This window comes from Colobus angolensis, unplaced genomic scaffold (assembly GCF_000951035.1).
Source record: "Colobus angolensis palliatus isolate OR3802 unplaced genomic scaffold, Cang.pa_1.0 Scaffold172, whole genome shotgun sequence".
Taxonomy (NCBI): domain Eukaryota; kingdom Metazoa; phylum Chordata; class Mammalia; order Primates; family Cercopithecidae; genus Colobus; species Colobus angolensis.
Window position 1 is genome coordinate 4,444,075 of NW_012114844.1, and position 22,727 is coordinate 4,466,801.

General features: G+C 47.6%; 1 protein-coding gene across 2 annotated transcripts; it reads right to left on the minus strand.

Moving 5' to 3' along the window:
* Positions 1-8,915: 8,915 nt before the first annotated feature.
* On the minus strand, positions 8,916-17,089 carry CRABP1 (cellular retinoic acid binding protein 1). Of its 2 annotated transcripts, none has more exons than XM_011938417.1 (4): positions 16,918-17,089; positions 16,192-16,370; positions 13,803-13,916; positions 8,916-9,215 (listed from the first exon to the last, which is right to left on the minus strand). In XM_011938417.1, exons 1-4 carry the CDS (start codon positions 16,985-16,987, stop codon positions 9,165-9,167), a joined length of 414 nt encoding a protein of 137 aa, XP_011793807.1. In that variant the 5' UTR covers positions 16,988-17,089; the 3' UTR covers positions 8,916-9,164. The 2 variants fall into 2 exon arrangements, 1 of the variants encoding a protein (XP_011793807.1); XR_001001408.1 differs by having other exon boundaries at positions 9,064-9,215; positions 16,077-16,370; positions 16,918-17,054.
* Positions 17,090-22,727: the final 5,638 nt, after the last annotated feature.

Sequence of the window (22,727 nt, forward strand, 5' to 3'; positions counted from 1 at the left end):
GCCAGGATGGTCTCGATCTCCTGACCTCGTGATCCGCCTGTCTCGGCCTCCCAAAGTGCTGGGATTACAGGCTTGAGCCACTGCGCCCGACCACAACAATTGTTTTTAAATGGTGATAAAGGGACCTTAATAACATTTTTCTGAACCTATTCCTAATAGTAGGAAAGAGAAAAAAAATCCTCAATTTTATTTCATGTATTCCGAGGACTGGATGTTTTCCCAAACTTTCTCAGGGTTTTCACTTTTCATTATGTTCTTTGTAAGAGTTCATAACTCAATAATTTGTTCCTACACATTGTTTCTGAAGCCAGTATTTTTTTTTTTTTTTTTTTATGTTAGTATCTCCAAATCCCACTTCCCTGGAGTATGGCTATTCTGAGAGACCTTGGTCAAATTCCACTTTAAGAAACCAGCCCCACTCTTCACTCACCATAATTGATGAGTTTTCCTGGCTTGTGAAAACAAATGGAATTATAAAATTGTGACTGTCATCTCTTTTTTTATTAAGTAAATTCCTCCAAGTCCTGTAGGTAATTTTCCCAGAAAGATGAATTACCCAGTTGTAACAAATATAACATATTTGCAGAATCCTTGTGAGAATTTGCTCTTTGCCCAGAAATTATGCTTAATCTTCCTACTACAGAATGGAATGTTAATCCTGCCTCCAATGAGCTAATGGAGATTTGATTGGAAGTGACCACTGCCCATCAAGTTCTGTTCTCTTTGAAGCAGTTGTCCTCACAGCCTGGTGCTGAGTTACAGACTCCAAGTCTACTGCCCCTACCTCCATCCCCTGCCATAAATGGATTGGTCAAAAACTACTCTGATTTCTGAGTAAAAAGGAAGAGATGTCATCCCCACATAGCTGAACACAGTGCTGACAACATCTGAATACCGTTTAGCATTGTCTTGGGTAGAAGATAATGGGAACAAAGGAGTACAGAGTAACTTTTTTTTTGTTTTTGTGTTTTTTGAGTTGGAGTCTCATGGTGTCACCCAGGCTGGAGTGCAGTGGTACAGTTGCAGCTCACTGTAGCCTCTACCTCCCAGGCTCTAGCGATTCTCTTGCCTCAGTCTCCCAAGCAGCTGGGACCACAGGTACATGCCACCACATCCAGCTAATTTTTTTTTTTTTTTTGAGACAGAGTCTCGCTCTGTCGCCCAGGCTGGAGTACAGTGGCCGGATCTCAGCTCACTGCAAGCTCCGCCTCCCGGGTTTACGCCATTCTCCTGCCTCAGCCTCCCGAGTAGCTGGGACTACAGGCGCCGGCCACCTCGCCCGGCTAGTTTTTTGTATTTTTTAGTAGAGACGGAGTTTCACCAGGTTAGCCAGGACGGTCTCCATCTCCTGACCTCGTGGTCCACCCATCTCAGCCTCCCAAAGTGCTGGGATTACAGGTTTGAGCCACTGCACCCGGCCACATCCAGCTAATTTTAAAAATTATTTGTAGAGATGAGGTCTTGCTATGTTGCCCAGGCTGGTCTCAAACTCATGGGCTCAAGCAATCTACCCACCTTGGCCTCCCAAAGTGCTGGGATTATAGGTGTGAGCCACAGCACCCGGCCCAGAGTAAGTGTTTTGTCTGTGACCTGCCTCCTGGGACCTAAAACTCTGGCTTCCATCTTAGAATCAAAAGCAGGCCCATCTCTTGGGCCCTGGATTGTGGTTTCTAAATGTCATTGTCTCCTAAAACAACTGGGCTTCTTGGAAAAATGGCTGATTCCAGGTCTGGAACAGGAAATGAACCAGAGTATAGTATTAGAATAAATGGCAAAGAAGTTATCAAAGATAACTAGGGTCCTACCAAGACTCAAGACCCAATATAAAGAAGTTCCCAGTGGCTGAAGATGGGTCACTTTCAGCATCAATGAGGATAATAGCTACATTGAATTGTAACATATCAAATACATCTGAAATTACAAAAGTCATACGTGTGCATTGTAAATGAATATTAACAATAAGGAAATAATGAGAGTAAAACGGTCTCTCAGAGGTAACCACTCTTAATGGTTTGGTGTGTGTCCTCTAGGGTTTTGGTGTTTTTTTTTCTTTTCCCTGGAAAAAGCTAAGCATATAGCTTTTATTTTTCCCATTAAACATATCAAATATGTTTCAATCCATAAATTCATAATGACATTAAAAAGGGAAAACAATGGCTGGGGCACAGTGTCTCATGCCTGTAAGCCCAGCACTTTGGGAGGCTGAGGCAGGAGGATCACTTGAGCCCAGGAGTTTGAGATGAGCCTGGGCAACATAGCAAGACCCCATTTCTAAATAAAATAAATTTGTTTTAAATTAGCCAGGCATGGTGGTGTGTGCCTGTAGTCCCAAGCTACTCAGGAGGCTGAGGTGGGAGGATTGCGTGAGCCCAGGAGGTCAAGGCTACAGTGAGCCATTCTCATACCACTGCAATCCAGCCTGGGCAACAGAATGACACCTTGTCTTAAAAAAGAAGAAAATAAAAAACAGAAAAATATATTGGTCACTTTTTGAAGGATGCCAGGAAAACCAATTCATTGCTCTAAAAACTAGTAAATACGGGGAAAGAATTAAGTACTTATTCTGTCTTTCCTATGCACACTGTACCTCAGGATAACCACATAGCAGATGAGAGCAAGTATTTCTTTTTTTTTTTTCTTTCTGAGACGAAGTCTCACTCTGTCGCCCAGGCTGGAGTGCAGTGGTGTGATCTTGGCTCGCTGCAACCTCCGCCTCCTGGGTTCAAGCAATTCTCTGCCTCAGCCTCCTGAGTAGCTGGAATTACAGGTGCCCACCACCACGCCCAGCTATTTTTTTTGTATTTTTAGTAGAGACAGGGTTTCTCCGTGTTGGCCAGGCTGGTCTTGAACTCACTGGCCAAGTATCTTTTTAGGAAAGTATTCCAGCTCATAAATGAAGGAGGTAGAATTAGAATATCCCCATGTTTCAACCTCTAATGAGAACTATAAGTGTAGCCAATGATCACCAACGGCTGTGAATGTCATAGAAAGAGACAACCAGGGCCAGGTGCAGCAGCTCACACCTGCAATCTCAGCACTTTGGGAGGCCAAGGTGGAAAGATCATAAGGTCAAGAGATCAAGACTAACCTGGCCAACATGGTGAAACCCCAGCTCTACTAAAAATGCAAAAAATTAACTGGGTCTGGTGGTGGGTACCTGTAGTCCCAGCTACTCGGGAGGCTGATGCAGGAGAATCGCTTGAACCCAGGAGGTGGAGGTTGCAGTGAGCCGAGATCACGCCACTGTACAGCCTGGCAAGAGAGCAAGACTCTGTCTCAAAAAAAAAAAAAAAAAAAGAAAGAAAAAAGAAAGAGACAACCAGGTGTTTTGAGTCTTCCTAAGGGAGGAGAGCACAGCATCTATGAAGTATTCTTGCCAAAACATCAACCTTGAGTCTGGCTGAGCTTCTAGAGCTACCAATCTACAAAAAAATACAGAAGACAGAGAATATGTTGAGTAACACCACAGAAATATAATCATCAAAATCTAGACTATGTGAAGCTCTGCAGGACAAACAACCAGTTTCTCCACAAAATACAATAAAAAAAATGAAGCAGAGGAAAATGTATACATTCAAAGAGATTTATAGTTATTTCAATCTTGATTTGAACAAGGAGTTAAAAAAGACAATCGGGAAAATCTGAACACTGGTAGGATCTTTGATGATATTAGAACTTGTTACTTTTAAGGTGTGATAACATTTTTATTGTTATTTTTAAGGGAATTATTAACATTTAGAGAAATTATAGGCAGATTTTTTTAATTTTTTATTTTATTATTATTATTTTTTTAGACAGAGTTTCCCTCTGTTGCCCAGGCTGGAGTGCAGTGGTGCCATGTCAGCTCACTGTAACTTTCTCCTCCTGTGCTCAGGCCATCCTCCCACCTCAGCCCCAGGAGTAGCTGAGACTACAGGCATGCGCAACCACACCTGGCTAATTTTTGTATTTTTTTTTTTTTTTTTGGTAAAGATGGGATTTCACCATGTTGCCCAAGCTGGTCTCAAACTCCTGGGCTCAAGTGATCTGCCCATCTCAAACTCCCAAAGTGCTGAGATTACAGCCACGAGCCACCACACTGGCCATCCTCACAAACACCTAAAATGATGGTCTTGGCCAAGTCGTTTCCTGTTTCTGGGTTCCATCTCCTAGCAGTTGGAGTTGCTTAAAAGGGGAGAGGTTCTGATGGGTTGGTTTAAGCACAACTGCCCATCCAATGTAAGGGTTTGTAATTTCAAATCTACTCTGAGATGTATTTATTTGACCCTTTGGGGACTTTGTGAAGATTAATTTTTCACCCAGTGACATCCCACATTTATTTTATAGGACACTTTGCTGGACATTCGGGAGGGCAGATATACATGTAAGTGATGTTTTTGACAAGATCTGGGGACTTTCTGACACTAATAGATAGTTACAGTAAAGTGTTGGAAGGAGGGAAGATCCCTGGAGGGTGCTCCCAGAGGAGGGGGTGCCTCTGAAAGGAGTGGATGGGGTTGGATTGGAGTGTGAAGACTGCATTTGTAGACTTGCTGCCCCATATTATTTTCACTGATAATATCCTTGCGGTGTACTATGAAACTCTGGCTCTTATGGCAATGAGAAGAGACTGAAGAGGGGATTGAGAGAGATGTTACATTAGGAATGGGGTCTTACCATCCATAAAATATGTTAACTTCATTTTTTCTTTTCAGCAAGATGGCACATTGTCTAGTTCCATGGCACTGGTCGTCATCATCAAGACAGATGACTAGAAATCTGCCAGCTAGACAAATCTACAAGCCTCTGTCCTTCTTTAGGTTACCTTGGTGTATCAGTTAGAAATACTTTTAGGTGCAAGTACAGAAACCACTGAATAATCAGCTTAAACAAACAGGGGCTACCTGCCCTCCTCCTCTCCCTTCTGTTGCTATTTTTTTTTTAATTATTTTATTTCAGTAGTTTTGGGGTAACAGGTAGTTTTTGGTTACATGAATAAGTTTTTTGTTTTGTTTTGTTTTTTTTGAGACAGCATCTCATTCTGTTGCCCACGCTGGAATGCAGTGGCACCATCTCAGCTCACTGCAACCTCCACCTCCTGGGTTCAAACGATTCTCCTGCCTCAGCCTCCTGGGTAGCTGGGATTACAGGCATGCACCACCATGCCTGGCTAATTTTTGTATTTTTTATAGAGACAGGATTTCACCATGTTGGCCAGGCTATTATTACACTCCTGACATCAAGTGATCTGCCCACCTCAGCCTCCCAAAGTGCTGGGATTACAGGTGTGAGCCACCACAACAGCCCAAATTTTTGTATTTTTTTGTAGAGATTGGGGGGTCTCGCTATGTTTCCCTCTCAAACTCCTGGCTTCAAGCAATCATCCTATGTTGGTCTCCCAAAGTGCTGGGATTACAAGAGTGGGTCACCCAGCTAGTTTTACTGAGATATAATTCACATAGCATATAATTCACCCATTTAAAGTATACAATTCCATGGCTTTTAGTGTATTCATAGGGTTGTGCAACCATTACCACATCGATCTTAGAACATTTTCATCACTCTAAAAATAAACTGTGCACCAGTCATTCCCCATTTCTCCTCAAAGCCTCCAGCCTTAGACAACCACCAGTCTACTTTCTGTCTCAATGAATTTACCTATTCTAGAGATTGCGTATAAATCAAATAATACAACAGGCAGTCCTTTGTGGCTGGCTTCTTTCACTTGACGTAATGTTTTTAAGGTTCATCCATGTTGTAGCAGAGTACATTTCTTTTTGCTGGGACTGGTTGTGGTTGGGTTTCTAGCACTTGCAAACTAAAAGTGTGGTCAGAATTTGACACTAGATCTGACAGGCACCAAAGCCCTTGTTCTTTCTGTTTTACCTGGTGAGGCCAAATCATGGAGGGCTTTGAATGCCAGGCCAAAGGGTTTGACTTCCCTGCTATAGACTGTAGGGACTGCTGAGCAGGGGAGTGACAAGCTTACAGCAGTGTTTTGGTGAGAGTATCCTGATGACAGTGTAGCTTTCATCCTATGTGTGTGTGTATTTACATATCATATGCGATGAGTATACACACAAATATTTTAGGGCTGATTATAGCAGCAAATCTCAAACTGGGTTCCACGGAACACTGCAGTCTCATTAGTGGTGTTCCATGAGGGAATGAGAAATACCATGCCTTTTATCTGGAAAATGCATAAAGAACAAGATTCAAGAGAACCAGGATGCAGCCAGTGTTCTGAGTCTAAGTGAACTACTGGCACTTGCTGTCACTTCATCTAGTCATCCAAATATCCCCACTGATGCCTGTTGGCTGTCAGGCAGGATGAGAGTTACAGCTGATAGCCTCCTTTACTCTGCTCTGTTCCTCAACCGTTGTGAAAGCGGATCTGAAAGAAACTTGTGAGGGAAAGAAAGGCCTTCATCCTCTCTTCAATCTGACCAGGTCTTTTATACAGAACCATCATGGTATGGCAGGGCAGTGCTTTTATGGAGCAAATCTAGAGAGGGAGGCACTGAAGCAGTGGGAACTGGGAAAGGGTGTAGACCAAGATGTCTGAGGCCTCACCCAGTCCATCCACAGTGGCAATGAGTACCCAATACCTACAGACAGAGTCCAGACATCCCAGCTTCATTCATCAGGCATGACTACTTGCCTTGCCCTGTGTGGCCAGCTCAGTCCGCACACTTCCTCTCTCTTTTTTTTTTTTTTTTTTTTTTGAGATGGAGTTTCGCTCTCGTTTCCCAGGCTGGAATGCAAGGCTGTGATCTTGGCTCACTGAAACCTCCGCCTCCTGGGTTCAAGAGATTCTCCTGCCTCAGCCTCCTGAGTAGCTGGAATTACAGGCACCTGCCACCACACCCTGTTAATTTTTGTATTTTTAGTAGAGGCGGGATTTCGCTATGTTGGTCAGGCTGGTCTCAAACTCCTGACCTCAGGTGACCCACCCACCTTGGCCTCCCAAAGTGCTGGGATTATAGGTGTGAGCCACCATGGCCGGTCATGTCCCCACAGTTTCTAATTGAATTAGAAATTAAATGAGTACATTCACACTCAGGTGGGCCCTCCAATTGCATTTCTCTCCACTGCTAGAGCCCCAACAAGGAGGCTCAGGATGTGAGATGTGTTCTATTCTACAAGAGATTTCTCCCCGGTGAGTTTCACATGTAGGTAGGTAGAGTCTGAGTGGAGGGTTGAGGTCCTCCATAAGCAAATGTGGGTTCATGTAGGTTTTCATCCTGTGTGTGTTTTCATCCTTTCAGCCTAGAGTTCTGGGCTAGGGGTGGGGGGTGAAACCTCAGGTAAACTGTGTCCCCATCTACACCCAGGTGATAGCACCTGGGCCTTGGGTGTCTCCCCTGCCAGAGTGTGAGCTTGTTGAGGGTCTCCTGGCCTCACTCATGCCCATACACTGCTGGATGGCCCACTCTGACCCAGCTTTGCTGAGAATTTGTGTGCTTAGTGTTGGGAACAGGCCTCCCAAAATCTGGCCATAAACTGGCCCCAAGACTGGCCATAAACAAAATCTCTGCAGCACTGTAACATGTTCATAATGGCCCTAACACCCAAGTTGGAAGGTTGTGGGTTTACAGGAATGAGGGCAAGAAACACCTGGCCTGCACAGGGCAGAAAATCACTTAAAGGCATTCTTAAGCCACAAACAATAGCATGAGCGATCTGTGCCTTAAGGACATGCTCCTGCTGCAGTTAACTAGCCGAACCTATTCCTTTAATTAATTGGGCCCATCCCTTCGTTTCCCATAAGGGATACTTTTAGTTAATTTAATATCTATAGAAACAATGCTAATGACTGGCTTGCTGTTAATAAATACGTGGGTAAATCTCTGTTCGGGGCTCTCAGCTCTGAAGGCTGTGAGACCCCTGATTTCCCACTTCACACCTCTATATTTCTGTGTGTGTGTCTTTAATTCCTCTAGCGCTGCTGGGTTAGGGTCTCCCCAACCGAGTTGGTCTCAGGATGACAAGGACAGAAGCCAGGCAGGCAAGGTCAATGAAGCAGGGGCAAGGATGAGGTCTAAAGGGAAGCAGAGAATATTAGTTCCATTTTAAAAGGGGAAGCTGCTTGGCCAATTGTTACCCTGTGGGAATGTAGGTCTGGGGATGCCAGATTTTTCCAGTTTTTCATTTAAGGAAATAGAGATTCAGATTATGTGAAATCTACTGATTTTCAAATTTAAAAGTCAGCAGCTGTGTGGGTTGTTGTCTATGTGCATGTTCAGATCCATTCTCCCCCTGGCCATGTCCTGGGAGGGTGACCCTTGTGAACAGCACCCTCTTTCCTGCCCTCTCCATTCCTATTGGATTTGGCCAATGGACAGAATAGATGGAGATTGAAAGGTGGGAGATAGAGATTGAAAGGTGGGAGATTAGGATATTTATCCCCCTTGTTCCAAGCCAAGTCTCCCATGACTTGGGACTCCATGACTCCATAAACACTGGGGCCATGGTTTTGGCAGTGGCCCTTCTCCTAGGTGATAGTTCTCATGGTCTGGTGACCCCTCTTTTCCTTCTGTCTTCAGGCCTAGGGGTGAATCCCTCCACTGCTTGTCTTTGGGTGCCTCCCCATCCTTTGCTGGCTCTATTCATCCTGCCAGTATAAACAGTCTCTTCATTATGAGCTCTTCCCTGTTAACCCTTTTAAATGTGCCCTTTCCTGCTGGGAACTACTGATACCAAGTAATTCAATTGAACAGCCACATTGGGAGGTGCAATCACACCTGGATCTGCAGTCTGGATCCAGCCAGTCTGCGGGAGCCCAGCTTATAACCACTGATGTATGCTCAAAGCCCCACACCGAGGCCAGCAGGCCAAAGCTGAGAGTACCACACAGAACAACACAGCGCCAAGGACAGTAGGTACACAGTAACTCCCCTGTTGAAACTGAAGAGGCAAACCAAAAAAGGGAAAAGGTTGAGACACATCCAACCAGTTTAATTACTTTGAAACCATGCAAATGCCAAACTATGGAGCATTAGGGATACAAGAGGCACCAAGGCCTGGGGGGCGGAGGTGGGGGACACTACAACATTGTCATGGGGAAAATGGGGTCACCTAATATTGGTAGGAGTAAAGGGCGGTCCACTGGCAGCTCAGAACTATGATATATTCCTCAGGGGAGCCTGCATCCCTTCCTGAAAGTAGGAGCAAGCCAGCTGCCTTCACTCTCGGACATAAATTCTGGTACAGACCACGTCATCGGCGCCAAACGTCTGCAGAGAAGAAGAAAAGGAAAACCAATCAGTGCAGATGCCTGCGCAAAAATGTTTAAAGTATGTCACTAATAAGGCCACTTATTGCCCTGTTAAAAACTCTTTGTAACAGACATTCAATTTCCTGTGTGTGTGCTCATGCTAAGCATTAGGGATTTTTTTCCCCCTTAAGCACTATTGGCAGGGAGGGAACCAGGGTATAGAATTATGTTATACACCATTTTCCTTTGCTTCTGGAACCTGTAAAATGCTGACATAAGAAATGCCAGGAGTTTTGGTTTTAAAATTAAACTGAAAGGGAAAGAATGTCACAATGGACATTTCTGAAGTGGCTCTGTCTCTTTTCAAACGACTTCAAGATACAAAGAAGCTCAAGCAGCTGGGGTCATGGGGCCCAACACTCACCAGCCAGTTCTGTTCCTTGCTTTGGAGAAGGAATAGAACTGCTTTCCAGGAAGCAGTCATCTAACCTGGGAGACAGGCTGAGATGCTGTATATGTAATACTCGAGTCACCTGCAAGCTAGAAAATTGGTCTCAGCTGCAAAAGCACAGCATTGGCATCCAAACCTAGCTCTGCAGCTCACAGCTGGCTAAGCTTGGGGCAAATGTTTTCCTCTCGTGGCCTGTTTGGGAAAGGGGCAGGCAGGGGCTGGTGTTGAGAAGAGAGGTGGAATTGACAAGATGATCATCGCAAAGGCTCTTCCAGCTAAAATTCTATGGCCCTTTGTTGAGAGGATACGAATCATTGCACAGATGGAGGAGGATGTTTTTCTGGTGGCCCCTGAAATGATATTGCCCATAAGTAAACTGTCTCAACTTTCCCCCAAAACTAGCAATTACTCACAGGCCTGCTCTCCTGGGCCTCTCACAGGCAGTTAGAACAGGGAAAGCAATATGTATGTTAAAAAAAAAAAAAAAAAGAAAAGAAACAGAAATTCCCCAGTCTATAAACCTGATGTGAGTATGTTTGTTTGCAAATGTACATTTATGTGCCAGAAGGTCCTTATCTTTCAGATTCTCAAAGTGGCCTGAAATTAAAGAGATGTTAAAACCACTGAATGAGGCATTTAGCTATCCTAGGATCTTTATATTCTTACCCTGCCCTCTTAGTTGGTCATGAGATGCTTTCAGAGAACATATGCTAAAACATTATTCAGACACATGTGCTTCAGGGAAATACTTCTAGTCCTTAGTGACTGAGGAAGCAGATGCCCATCACTAACTTCTTTTCTTTTTGAGATAGCCTCACTGTCGCCAAGGTTGGAGTACAGTGGTGTGATGTTGGCTCACTGCAACCTCTGCCCCCCAGGTTCAAGCGATTCTCCTGCCTCAGCCTCCCAAGTAGCTGGAACTACAGGCACATACCACCACGCCCAGCTGATTTTTGGGTATTTTTAGTAGAGATGGGGTTTCACCATGTTGGCCAGGCTGCTCTCAAACTCCTGACTTCAAGTGATCCACCTGCCTCAGCCTCCCAAAGTGCTGGGATTACAGGCATGAGCCACTGTACCCAGCCACTAGCTTCTTTTCATGCTAGGGATCTCCTGACCAGACTGGCAGGTATACTTACTTCTGGACACCTTTGTCTTAGCTTCTTCTCTATTAGGAAGAAATGCAGGTGATTCTGCATGCTGGGGGTGTGGGGCATGACTTTCCCACCATAAGTCTACCTCGCAGATGTCTGGACGCCTCAGAACCATGTTCATTTTCCATACTTCTTTGAGTTCTACAGCCACAGACTGTCAAATAGCTGCCAATATTTGAGTATTTAACGCTGTACCCTGGAGAAGCTATTCTCGCTAGCTGACAGCTCTCCCAGGCTAACAAATGGCTTCATGACATCAGAAGAAATCGCCGCATTTCCAACCACATTTGAAGTGCCCTTCTCAGTCTGCAAACTATGCTTAGAGGTTCCTGACAGAAACTCTCTGTAGAATATTCCAGAGTGGTTTGTGGGAGTATACTCAGTTTTCAAAGGAAGGCAACTTATAGCCTGGGGGCAATTTACTGTTGGCGCTGGGAGAGCTTATTTCAACTTAACTAGAATAATTGTCTCTTGTTATATCGAGACTGCATCTCTCTGCGTTTTAGATTTATTAATGATAATAACCCTTGAAACAAAAGCCCACATTTCAGATCCCAAATGCCAAGAGTTAATACTCCCTTTCCCTTTGAGGCTTGTATATATGTTTGCTGTTCCAGTGAAGGATGCAGGGATAGAACTGTAGTTGGGGGGAGGGAGGATTTGAAAGTGATGGGGTCCATCTAGCAGAATTTGGCCTGTGACGCCAGCTGCTCGTATACTACAGAGGTTAATAAAATCACTCTTTCTCAGAGCCAACTGATCCTACTGAACCCTCAGCTACATTCTAAAACTCTAAAATCATCTCCCTCTTTGCTGTCTCTGGTACCAGTAAACCATATATGCCTTTTCTCCTAAATTTCCATGTCTCAGCCTCAAATTTCTCCCCCAAACCCAGCAAGTATCCCTTCCCTGGAAACAAGATTAACCAGGTTGCAAATTAAGCCAGTCCTTTCTTTGTGAAAGGAGAAAGCATGTTAAATCATCCCAGGGAAGGACAAGAGGAAAAAGAGAGAAAGATCAAGCAGTCTCAGTTCAAGTAATAGCTCAATTTAGGGTCTTCTTGCAGAATAAACATGTAATTTCAAGGCTGAGAGGGACCTCAGGGATCAGACTTCAGCTTAACCCCCATTATAGCATGGAAAGAACTTGGAAAGGGAAGGCCCATATCCAGGTCACACCGCAAGTCCTTTCCTAGCACCCTTCAGCAGGCAGTCTCCTGTTCACAACATTTCAAGGTGACATTCACTAAGATGGAGCAGAGATTAACAAAATACCTAATGGAGAACAAAGGATATAATTTCCTGATTACCCAAAACAGCTTTCCCCTTTTCTAGTCTGGAAGAAAAGGGCGGTTGCAAAAACCTTAGTGTTTTTTTTTTTTTTTTTTGAGAGAGGGTCTCAGCTCTGTTGCCCAGGCTAGAGTGCAGTGGCACGATCACAGTTCACTGCAGCCTCAAACTCCCGGGCTCAAGTGATCCTCCCACTTCAGCCTCGAGTAGCTAAGACTACAAGCATGTGCCACCACACTCAGCTAATTTTTTTTTTTGTAGAGGCAGGGGTCTCACTATGTTGCCCAGGCTGTTCTCAAACTCCTGGGCTCAGCCTCCCAAAGTGCTGGGTTACAGGTGTGAGCTACCAATCCCCGCCCAGTTCTGAAACACAAAGGGAGAGTGACGGGGGATTGTTCTGCCCTCAGCCTTCCTTTGTTCTCTACCTCAAAAAAGGGGATGAAATGTGTGCTTAAGTTATAGAGGTTTCTAATTTGGCCTCACCAGGTAAGTTTTGTTTGGCTGGGAGCGGGTATTTAAAATGTTTTCGTCTGAATTTTTTTTTTTTTTTAGAGACAGAGTCTCTGTCACCCAGACTGGATGGAGTGCAGTGGTGCCATTTCAGCTCACTGCAACCTCTGCCTCCTGGGTTCATGCGATTCTCCTGTCTCAGGCTTCCGAGTAGCTGAGACTACAAGCTCGTGCCACCATGCCTGGCTAATTTTCGTATTTTTAGTAGAGATGGGGTTTCACCATGTTGGCCTGACTGTCTCAAACTCCTGACCTCAAGTGATTTGCCTGCCTCAGCCTCCCAAAGTACTGGGATTACAGGTGAGAGCTACCGTGCCCAGCCAGTCCGAATACCATTTTTCCTTTTTTTTTTTTTTGAGACAGAGTTTCGCTCTTGTTGCCAGGCTGGAATGCAATGGAGCAACCTTGGCTCACTGCAACTCCCGCCTCCTGGGTTCAAGCGAATCTCCTGCCTCAGTTTCCTAAGTAGCTGGGATTACAGGCATATGCCACCATGCCCAGCTAATTTTGTATTTTTAGTAGGGATGGGGTTTCTCGATATTGATCAGGTTGGTCTCGAACTCCCAACCTCAGGTGATCCGCCTACCTCGGCCCCCCAAAGTGCTGGGATCTGAATACTTTTAAGGAAAAGCCTACCTTTTTTAGTTCTAAAGGGGCTCATCTCTCCACATTGTGTTATATTCAGACACTTCCCAAATTAGCATTCATTGCCTGGCTCCCAAAGGCCATTGGAGTTTGCAAATCACAGGTAAAAATGTTCTCTAAGGCTCTGAGTGCTGATGTGATAAAAATTACTGAAACCTTTCCCAGCCAGCAAAAGGGGAAATGAGAATGAAAAAAAATCCCTTCTGCCATGTGAGCGTGGGGGCCTCATAGGACCCAAGCACTCCAAACCTGATGAGAGGGGAGCCTGGCTTAAAGCATGTCACTGCCACTGGGATGTATTAGTGTGGATAGTGGCAGGCACTCCAGCCTGTCGCTAGCCCCTATTCTGCCCTCTGAGCCACTTCTCTTTCCTGCCAACCATTTAACAATGATTTCCTCTGACCTCAACTGTCATCTCGGGTTTTCTGCTCTAATTTTAATCCAGGGCAAATGGTCCCTTTCTCTGAAAAGCCGAGTGAGGAGGACATATTTGTGGGGTCCATCTCGGGCACCATCTGGGAGAACTTCAGGATTATTTCAGGGTCAAGGGGCCCTACCAGGATAAGCTCATCGTTGGCCAGCTCCCGGGTCCAGTAGGTTTTGGGGCCATCCCCTTCAAGAAGAGTTTGCGTGCAGTGGATCTTGTTCTCATTCTCCCAAGTGGCTAAACTCTGCGGGTGGGAAAACCATTAGTGACATTAATTACAGTCTCAGCAGCGGGAGCAGGAGCAACAATGAGCATTGAAAAATAATTGCTGTGCAGAGAATCAACACATGGTCCCTGTCAGCAGGCCACAGATTCTTCTCCACTGAGCCTTAGAAAGTTCAAATTCAGAGTGCTGGTCACAGATTTTATGGGGTATAAATACACTTTGTATAACACACACACACACACACACACACACACACACAATCTCTTACTGAAGCAGCAAGGCCTTAGGCATGCTTTACATCTCTAGGAATAAAATTTAGAGCATGAAATGATTCATTTATATAAAAATCAGCTACCCCTTCAAACAAATTGGATTTTACTTATTTTTATTTATTTATTTATTTTTTGAGATGGAGTCTCACTCTGTTGCCCAGGCTGGAACACAGTGGCACAATCTCGGTTCCCTACGACCTCCACCTCCCAGGTTCAAGCAATTCTCCTTCCTCAGCCTCCTGAGTAGCTGGGATTACAGGTGCCTGTCACCACACTCAGCTAATTTTTTGGATATATTTAGTAGAGATGGGGTTTCACCAGGCTGGTCTCAAACTCCTGACCTTAAGTGGTCATAATTCGGATTTTAAAAGCAAGAACCTTCACATCAGAACCACAAGATTTTTCAACAGTGAAGACACCAAGCTTGTAGCCACATCTGTCATCAGCCTATCAGGAGCACGATTCCGTGCACGGATTTTTGGGATAAGAACATCCTGTTTACTCCTCATCAGATGTAGTGCACCCCTACGCTGATAAACCTGGGTGTCTTTGGCTCTGAGGGTTAAAATGCTGCCACTTTCCTGGTTACGTCCCTTTAGAAAAATTTTAAAAAGCAAATCAATCTGAAGGGTCTTCATGCTTTTGGAGGTGGGAGGAAAAAGGGGGGATTTCCTGAAGTTTTCTCCAGTGTCTGCACAAAGCAAAGTGTGGTACAGCTGGGCTCGGGGGGTGAGCCAGAGCTGAATGTGCACATAATCAGTTTTTAACTAACACACGGGACACATTCATTAGGCAAGGTGTGGGGGGGGGTACATAAAGCCCCACTATTCCAGCTGTTGTGTGAACCTTTAATTTCTTTTAAAGCAGAATTACCCTCCCTGGCAGTAGCCACCATTGGATGTCCCCAAACTGAGCCCTGCCTGTTGCCAAGCCTCCTCTCTTAGACTCCCAGCCCTTCACTCTATGCTGTCTTGCTCTTTGTTTCGGCACTATAGTTTGGGCTTCAGATCTCAACCGCTCCAAGCGTGGAGATCATTTTCGGGCTATGACAATTCTGGGAGCCAAAGATTGCCTCCTAGATCAGCCTGCTTCCGGGGGGCTTTGTTTCTTTGTCCTTCCAAGCCCAGTGCTCAGAGAGTCCCATTCTGAGATCAGACCAGGCACTGCTCAGTAAAGGTGAAAGACACAATTTCCCACTCTCTGGAATGTTATGACTTTTTTCTTAAAAAAAAAAAAAAAAACAAAAAAATTGGAGAAAGGGAGGGAGACATTCTGTCACCTTTTAAATAAGTGGTAGCACCAGTGATTATTTTTCCATCTGGTTAACCAAATGCAATTTTTGCCCATGCAAAAAAGGAATGTACAACCCCTTGCTTCAGTCCACCGGTTCATCCCTGGGCCGATGTATGGAGAAATAAAAACTCTTGCCCTTGAGGACTAAGAGAGGGCAACTAGTCCATTTTCCCAGCCAGAACCTGCCTTGCTTTTGGAAAGCCTCCGCGGTTCCTTTAAGGAACCAGGCTGAGAGTAGGTGGGGAGAGGTGTCGGGGCCATCCGGACTGCTGAAACTGGATCCAGAGAGTACCCAGGCGGCCCAGGGACCCGGGCGGGCGCGGGGGATACGGCAGGAAAGGAAAGCAAGAGCTGCGGCTTCACCTGCGACAGAGAACCTGGCGTCCCCTGTAACCTCCTGCTCCCGCGCCGCTCGCGCTTGGCTCCTCAAACCGCTGCAAAAGCCACAGCTGGGAAAGCGGCGCAACCCAGAGCCCGCTCTTTAAGAGCTGCAGTTAGCACCCTGGGAGGCGGCTTAGGGATGGGGTTGAGAAGGAATGAAGGTAATACTTTGTCTTGAGCCAGGGGCAACTAGGATGCATAAACCCCCTCTGCAAACAGCCAGTGCACACACCCTGCAAGGAAGGCGCGCCACAGGCTGCAAAGGGAGACATAGGTTCCTCCAGCAGCAGTGGGCCATGGGCGCGGAGTGGGGACCCGGGGACGCTGTACTGGCTCTGGGGTCTCACCCTGCACTTGCGTCCGTCCACCGTCTCCTCCTCAAAGCCTTCTCCGACCTTGAAGTTGATCTCAGTGGTGCGCACCGTGGTGGATGTCTTGATGTAGAACTGATCCCCGTCCTGGCGGATCTCCACGTGCGGCTTGGACGCAGCCGCCACGGCCACTTTCCTCAGCATGGCGTTCACACCTGCGCAGGGTGCACCACAAGCTCGGGTCACAGGGCCTCGCCGCCGGTCTCGCGACCGGGCGGGCGCTGCTCATACCCTAACTTTAGAAAGGGGCCTTAAAATTGATCCACTCGTTTCCCTGCCCTCGCCCTTGTTTTCGAGATGAGAAACTGAGGCACAGAGAGGGTAAGTGACTTTCCTCGAGTTGCACAGTGAATTCGTGGCAGAGCCTGGTCTCAAATTTGAGTCTCCAAATTTAAGTCCCGGATCCTCCTTGCTCTCCAGTAATCTCTCCTCGCTATGATCTAGCACGCGATAAAGTCTGCACCATCGAGGAGGGCGGCAAACATTCAGCAAACGTTCCCTGAACGCATGGTTCCGGGCTCTCTACCAGCTTCTCCGAGACCTGGTGCGCCTGGGAGACAAGGCGATCTATTGCCCCGGGGACTCCCTCCTGCCTGGGCGCCCCAACTTCCACCCCCACCCCCCAGGACCGGGGCACTTCCGGGACCAGGGTACCTCTGGGCCCCCTCTACCCGTCGGGGCGCGCCCTCTGCACCAGCTTACCCAGTGCCTTGAGCAGCTCGTCGAAATTCTCGCTGCTGCGCATCTTCCAGGTGCCAGCGAAGTTGGGCATGGTGGCGGTGGTGGCGGCGGCGGCAGGTACGGACAGCGGCGGCGCAGCGGGCACACTCTGAGCGTGCGAGGCGGAGACTGGGGCTTTGCGCCCAGTGCTGCGCGCCTTGAGTCACTAGGAGAGCGCCCCCCACCCCGCCGGGCTTCTGGCCCCGCCCCTCCGGCCCTGCCCCCGATCCCCGGCGGTCCCTACCCAGTATGAGCTCAACCGCCAGCCCAGTTGTGCCTCAGCCTCCAGAGGTGCGGGCACCCGCTCTCCAACTGGGGGCGCCTCCACCTCTCTCAGGACACTCACATCCCGCTTTAAAAAGGGTAGTGGGAAAGGGTTAGCTGAAACAAGATTGGCTTGGAGCGGATGACTGTTAAAGCTGGGCGGTGTGGACTTGGGTTATCATTCTATTCTTCTCTGTACTTTTGAATATGTTTGAAAATATCCATAATATAAACTTAAAGTGGCTAGCGGGGCCATCAGGGCAGGGGACCCACTCTTTCTTCACCTCTGGTCATATCTACTGGGTGTGCCCAGACGGTCCCCCTTCCCTCCCAGTCCGGGATCCTATTCCGAAACCCTCTCCCTGCATCCCTAGGCCCCCACAGGACCCATGGGGAGTGAGTGACTGGAAACCCCAACCCCCATCAACACCAGCTTGGGCACTGCTGCGTGAATCCACGAACTGCGGGTCCTCTGCGTTCCAAGTGCAGGAGGGGGCCAGACCTTTGTCAGGGCTCAGGACAAACTGTGGGTCGAGAGGCCTGGACTGAATGAGCTCCAGAATCTGGGCTAGGTGCGGCCTGTTTTGCAAAATCGTGAGCCTTTGCACTCTTTCCGCAGGCTGTGAGGGACAAGGGGAGGAAGGCTTTGCCTTTCTCCCTTTGCTCCCAAATAACCAAAACATCACAACCTAAAGTCCCCTCGGTGTTTCCACTAAGGGAGTACAAACACTTCACCATTACCCTTGTAGCTCTTCTCTGTACATTTTTCTTCCAGCCTTTTCTCACTATTTTACCATCTGTACACCTCAGCCAAACTGTACAACTCAGGATTCTAGAATGTGCCATGCATTTTATTATCTCTAAGCTTTTGCCCATGCCATGGCCTCTTCCTTGAATGCCCCTTTCCTCTTCAGGTTAATCAAATCTTGCCCATTCACCAAAGCCCATCTTTATGCTGTCTCTTTTGTGAAATTCAGTTTCCTAATAAACTGTGATTATTTTTCTCTGAATCGACAGGATCCTTGTCTGGTCCTGCTCTTCTTCAGGTCTTAGCTCTGCTATAAACTGAACTCCTGGAGGGCAGTGATTGTTTATCCACTTGTCCTCTCTTCCTAAGGCTTAGCTAGGTGGGGCTCGATAACTGTGCATTGATTTGAGAAGGATGTGAGTGGTGGCCTGGGGTGAAGATTCCCTCAGGACCTTGGGGAATCTGTGCTGAGTGCCTACTGAACAGGGCTCTGGACTTCTGGAGGCGAATGGGGCTGGGATCCTGCCAGGAGGCCCTGAGGAGCTGTCTAAGAAAGCAGCTGAGGACAGGAGAGGGGAGAGGGGCCATCACCAGCTGGAAAGGGGCATAGGCAGGGCGGGCATTCTGGATGTGCTGTCTGTGCAGTCACACAGGGTCATGCACTTAGAAGGGCCTGGTAGTTAGACTGGAAAATGGAAAAGCAAGAATGCTCTGCTATTGCCAGCTTGAATATCAGAATACTTTTTTTTTTTTTTTTGAGACAGATTCTTGCTCTGTTCCCCAGGCTGGAGGGCAGTGGCACAATCTCGGCTCACTGAAGCCTCACCCTCCTGGGCTCAAGCAATCCTCCTGCCTCAGCCTCCCAAGTAGCTGGGATTACAGGCATGCACCACCGTGCCTGGCTAATTTTTGTATTTTTAGTAGAGACGGGGTTTCACCGTGTTAGCCAGGATGGTCTCGATCTCCTGAGCTCGTGATCCGCTCTCCTCGGCCTCCCAAAGTGCTGGGATTACAGGCGTGAGCCACCGTGCCTGGCCCCATAATACTTTTTGAACAAGGAGTCCTGCATTTTTATTTTGCACTGGGATCTGCAGATTAAATAGCAGGTCCTGGATGTGGGAGGCAAAGGATGGAGCTACCATAGAATGAAACCCACTTCACAGAGGGTCGAGTGTCTCTCCAGCGAAGGGGCAAAACAGGAGTGCCACCCAGCTAATGCAGGCCTCTGTCCCCATCCAACACTCCTCGCTAACAAGACTTCAGCCGTCTTAAGGGCAGGGCTGGGGAGAGACTGGGGCAGGCGGCTGGAGGAGGGCAGCAGGGTTGGAGCAGCATCCCAGTCTACAGCCCAGAGAGAGCCTGTGAGGAAAGTCAGAGGGCCGCAGATGAGGCACAAAGGCGACAGAGAGGTCTTGCAGCAAAGGCTTTGGGTGGACAAAGAGGGAAGAGGGAAAGAAGAAGGTGAGGGAGGGAGTCAGAGAGAGAATGGGGCCAGAGGGGCCAGGTGAAGGTGTCCACTCCAAAGGTTGGCAATACCAGGACAGGACAGTAGTTTTGTTCTGCAGGCACAAAACCAGGGCGGGAGCAGGGTCCAGGAGTGAGGACGGCACAGCCAGTTCAGAAATAGAGTGGGAAGTGGTCCCGGAGTCCTTTGTGAGCCCACTCTCATTGTTTTTAAGACAGGGCCTGGCTCTGTCGCCAGTGCTGGAGTGCCCTGGTGCCATCTTGGGTCCTTGTAATAACCTCGCCTCCTGGGCTCAAGCAATCCTCCTGCCTCAGCCTCCCAAGTAGCTGGGATTACAGGCATGCACCACCGTGCCTGGCTAATTTTTGTATTTTTAGTAGAGACAGGGGTTTGCCATGTTGCCCAGGATGGTCTCGAACTCCTAAACTCAACCAGTTTGCCCAGCTCAGCCTCCCAAAGTGCTAGGATTACAGGCATGAGCCACTGCAACCAGCCTGCGGTCCTTGTTAATGGAAATTTAGAGGTGACCAGAGCAGACAGGAGGGGCCAGGAGTTCTCAGAAGCCCCAAATCTCATTAGGTGGCACACGGAAATGGGAGGGCAGGCTGCTGTTGGGAGCAAGCCCCCTAAAGCCCGGCCATAAACTGGCTCCAAGACTGGCCATAAATAAAATCTCTGCAGCACTGTGATATGTCCATAATGGCCCTAATGCCCAAGCTGGAAGGTTGTGGGTTTATGGGAATGAGGGCAAGGAACACCTGGCCCGCCCAGGGCGGAAAACCGCTTAAAGGCATTCTTAAGCCACAAGCAATTAGCATGAGCGAACTGTGTCTTAAGGGCATGTTCCTGCTGCAGTTAACTAGCCCAACCTATTCATTTAATTCGGCCCATCCCTTCGTTTCCCATAAGGGATACTTTTAGTTAATTTAATATCTATAGAAACAATGCTAATGACTAACCAGTCATTAGCATTGTTTATTTATTGCTGTTAATAAATATGTGAGTAAATATCTGTTCGGGGCTCTCAGCTCTGAAGGCTGTGAGACCCCTGATTTTCCACTTCACACCTCTATATTTCTGTGCATGTGTCTTTAATTCCTTTAGCGCTGCTGGGTTAGGGTCTCCCCGACCAAGCCGGTCTCGGCAGGCTGCTATCACCTTCCTGGCTATTGGGGAAACCCCAGAACCAAGAGGGCCACAAAAACACCACCATCGTGGCTGGGCACGGTGGCTCACACCTGTAATCCCAGCACTTAGGGAGGCTGAGGAAGGCGGATCACCTGAGGTCAGGAGTTCGAGACCAGCCTGGCCAAGATGGTGAAACCCCATCTCCACTAAAAATACAAAATTAGTCGAACATGGTGGTGCGCCCCTGTAGACCCAGCTACTCAGGAAGCTGAGTGAGGAGGATCACTTGAACCCAGGGGTCCCAGGTTTTAGTGAGTGGAGATTGCACCACTGCACTCCAGCCTAGGCAACAGAGTGAGACTCTGTCTCAAAAAGAAAAAAACAAACAAACAAACAAACAAAAAAAGCCACCACCATTGTGGTATTTTTGTGGATCCAGAGCAGGCGCCCTGCTGGGCAGAGACCCAGCTCTTGGCCTGGGTCTTCAAACAGATGGCAGAACCATCTGAAATGCTCTGACCTCCCTGTCTTCTCTCTTTCTCTTCTTTTACCCTTCCATCCACTAACCTTTGTTGACCACCTCTGTGAGCCAGGAACTGGGTGCACCTCCGAGGATAGTGATCACTCAATATCCAGGTCCTGTCTTGAAGGTTCACTGTTTACACAGGAGGAAATAACCTAGAAACTCTGTGACCACCACATGGGCTCACAGTGCTGAGTGGCAGGCATTGAGCCCAGCCTGGGTCGAACCTTAGGAATGGATCCAGAGGGTCTGTGAGACTGAGGGAGTACAATCAGAAGAACAACATGTGCAGGGAGAGGAGGTGTAAACACGTGCAGGGGCAGGGTTATGTGTTTATAGGAACCACATATCTTTTGGCCTGACTGGAGTGCATGCATTGAAGGGAGCAAGGTAGGAAGTAAGACAAGAGATGAGCTGAAGGCACTCTCCTAAGGACAAAGGGTCATGAATGCGGTGTTCCCAGGTGGCCACACAGAAGGATTTAAGCAGAGATGAGCCATGGTCCTACTGCACATTTGGAAAGTTGCCACCACCACAGTGTGGAGAATGAGTGAGAGGAGACAAGCATATTACCAGGGGCGCAGGGAGGAGGATTTTGCCCTGAACTAGGCAACCAGCGGTGATATCAGCAGTGGGTTGGACCACAGTGATTCCCTAAGGCTAATCTGTGATTTGAGTCAGGCATTACAGCAGCCTGGGGAGCTTTCTAGAAATTCAGATTCCTTGGCCCCAGCCCAGGAGATTCGGATCCTGTAAATCATGGATAGGGCCCAGGAAACTGTGTTTGGTAAGTTTTCCAAGTGATTCTCCTCGCACAGCCAGATTGACTTTACAATATGTCATGACTGGTAGGGGTGAGGGAAGTGGGAGCAAGAGGCCAGAATGACTCCTAGATTCCTGGGTGGTGCACTTGGTGGTCTGGTTTGCTGCTATAGGTAACACATGGATGGCAGATGAGTTTTATTTGGGAAGCGCTGGGTTTGAGTTGCCTGGGTGTCCAGGATCCAGTGGGAAGTGTGGTTTTGGAGTTTGAGAGAGAGGTCTTGGCTGAAGACAGGGATGGGGGTCACCTGTTTCCAGCAAGCAGTTGAAGACATGACTGTGGATGAGATGTGCAGAGACAGGACACAGAAAGAGAAAAGCAAAAGGCCAAGGGTAGAACTTGGAGAATCTCAGTGTTTAGGGGTCAGATGCAGGAGGTGAGCACTGAAGGAAGCAGGAGGGGAGAAGGAAGAAAACCAGAGGGTGATGTCCTCCCAGTCATGGAGCCCAGCAATTTTTAAAAGGAGGGATTGGCTGGGTGCAGTGGCTCATGTATGCAATCCCAGCACTTTGGAAGGCCGAGGTGGGCAGATCACCTGAGGTCAGGAGTTCAAGACCAACCTGGCCAACATGGTGCAACCCCATCTCTACTAAAAATACAAAAATTAGCCAGGCATGGTGGCAGGCACCTGTAATCCCAGCTACTTGGGAGGCTGAGGGAGGAGAATCACTTAAGCCTAATGGGTGGAGGTTGCAGTGGGCCAAGATTGCACCACTGCATTCCAGCCTGGGTGACAGACTGAAACTCCATCTTAAAAAAAAAAAAAAAAAGAGGGATGGACCAACAGTAACAACTGCTCCAAAGAGGTTCATGGAGGCAAGGGCCACCAAGTGTCCCCTGG